This window comes from Loa loa (assembly GCF_000183805.2).
Source record: "Loa loa unplaced genomic scaffold supercont3.573, whole genome shotgun sequence".
In the NCBI taxonomy this organism is placed as follows: Eukaryota; Metazoa; Nematoda; class Chromadorea; order Rhabditida; family Onchocercidae; genus Loa; species Loa loa.
Window position 1 is genome coordinate 3,956 of NW_018108753.1, and position 1,910 is coordinate 5,865.

The following is a 1,910-nucleotide window of genomic DNA, read 5'->3' on the forward strand; positions in this document are numbered from 1 at the left end:
AATTTAAATTGATCACTTAAAAATTGCTAATTAATAAAGATTAATTAGTCACAAATTTACCATCTTTCATATCGCATTCCTTCTATCATTTTTGCTATTGTTTGATTTAATTGATTTTTTTCATCTCCTCATTAATTAATTTTCAAATTTTGTTTAAATATGAAATTTTTCGAAATTTTTGAAATATATTTGATAGATTTATATGATTACAATACGATTAATTCTCAAACGTAACATCAAATTTTTCGAAATTTTTGAAATTTTTCAGATTTTCAAATAAATGCAAAAAATGCTAATCGCATTGAAGCGTTTAACAAAATTATCATAATTAAGAAGGAATTTTCAAATTTTTGGCAACAATTAGCAAATATGTTTATTGATTATTTGAAATCAAATTTACCATCACGAAATCATACAACTCCACAATATTACACATGTTTTGGACGAGTACATGTTCAAGTATGTTTTATTTAAATTATCAAAAATTCAATCAATTTTCTTTTTTATTTTTAAATGAATTTAATTTCATTCGACATATGCCATTTTTAAACTTATTTTTACAGATAGCTTTACAACTTATTATAATTGTAACATTTGCATGGGATATATTTCGATGGATCGATTTCATCGCCAATCAAGGAGTAACATTCGGTTTTTTTTATTGTTTTACAAAAATACCTATAGTTGCTGACTAAATTAAAATTTTTTTCAAATTATTTTGCAGCCTTAATTAAGAAAAATTATTACAGTCCATTGTTGTTAGTAGTTTTCATCGAAAAATTACTGTATTTATCAAAATTTTAAAGTATAAATTATGATATTTCCTTAATTTTTACATTCATTACTATTTTATTGCATATAATTAGTTGCTTTATTGCAGATTTTATTGCAATCGTAATTTCTATATCTTTTCATACATTTATTATTTTCAGTTATTGATTAAATTTTCAATGATATCCATTTAATGATAATTAAAATTTGAATTCGAATTATTATAGGATGGATAGAAATTTTTGCGGAAATTTGCAATGCCTTATTTGGGATTTCATTAATTATTGCTTATTGCTTTAAATCAGCATCTTTCTTACTACCATATCTTTTTCTTCAGGTTTTATCCATTTAAATTTTAATTTCTTAATCATAGTTTCACCAATTTCATTTACGTATTTATATGGATAGTAAGATGAAATCTATTTTTAATAATGTAATAGTAATAGGTTTTGTTCTTTTATTAATATTTCCTTTTATATTAATTAGAATTGATATTTTTGCTTCTATTATTTACAGCATATGCTCATTTGTAAAAAAAAAAAGAAATATATTTAAAATTTACAACAAATTTGCAAAAGTGTTTCAAAATTTAAATGAATAAAATTTCATTTTTAGCTATTTACTCTGGTAGCTTCAATGATTTTATTTTGCGTAAGCATTTTAACTGTAATATGGCCAAAAAATTCTTGGGCATCTAGCTTTCATACTTATCAATCAACAAAAGCATCCAGTAAGATCCACTTTTCTTCTTCCTTTTTTTTTTTTCTAATTATCTTTATTGTATAATATATGCAGCAATAAATGATTTTTAATTATTCCTTTAGTAAGATACAAATGATATTTTGTCGTATAAATCCTTCTCACATTAATATTAAAAAATTTTTTATTCAAAAATTATTAGACTATTACTTCTAGTATATTTTACAAAAATCATTTCCATAGTAAATGAATTTAAAAAAGAAAAAAAAAGAAATTAATGAAATATCGCAATTTTTCTCTCATCATTCATTATAGTGACAATAAACTTGAATAACTTTTTCAAATTAATTACAAAATCTTATTATGAATATTTGCAGCTGTTTTAAGAAAAAATATTTCAAAAATTTCAAAAATCTGATATCTTCCCCTTTTCTTTTTTT

General features: G+C 21.7%; 1 protein-coding gene across 1 annotated transcript; it reads left to right on the forward strand.

Moving 5' to 3' along the window:
* Positions 1-268: 268 nt before the first annotated feature.
* On the forward strand, positions 269-1,501 carry LOAG_14692 (hypothetical protein; the record flags this gene model as incomplete). Its single annotated transcript, XM_003150186.1, has 4 exons — positions 269-459; positions 564-651; positions 999-1,108; positions 1,387-1,501. Coding segments are annotated over 4 exons (503 nt in total), but the record flags the coding sequence as incomplete, so codon positions are not given.
* Between the last annotated feature and the right edge of the window lie 409 nt (positions 1,502-1,910).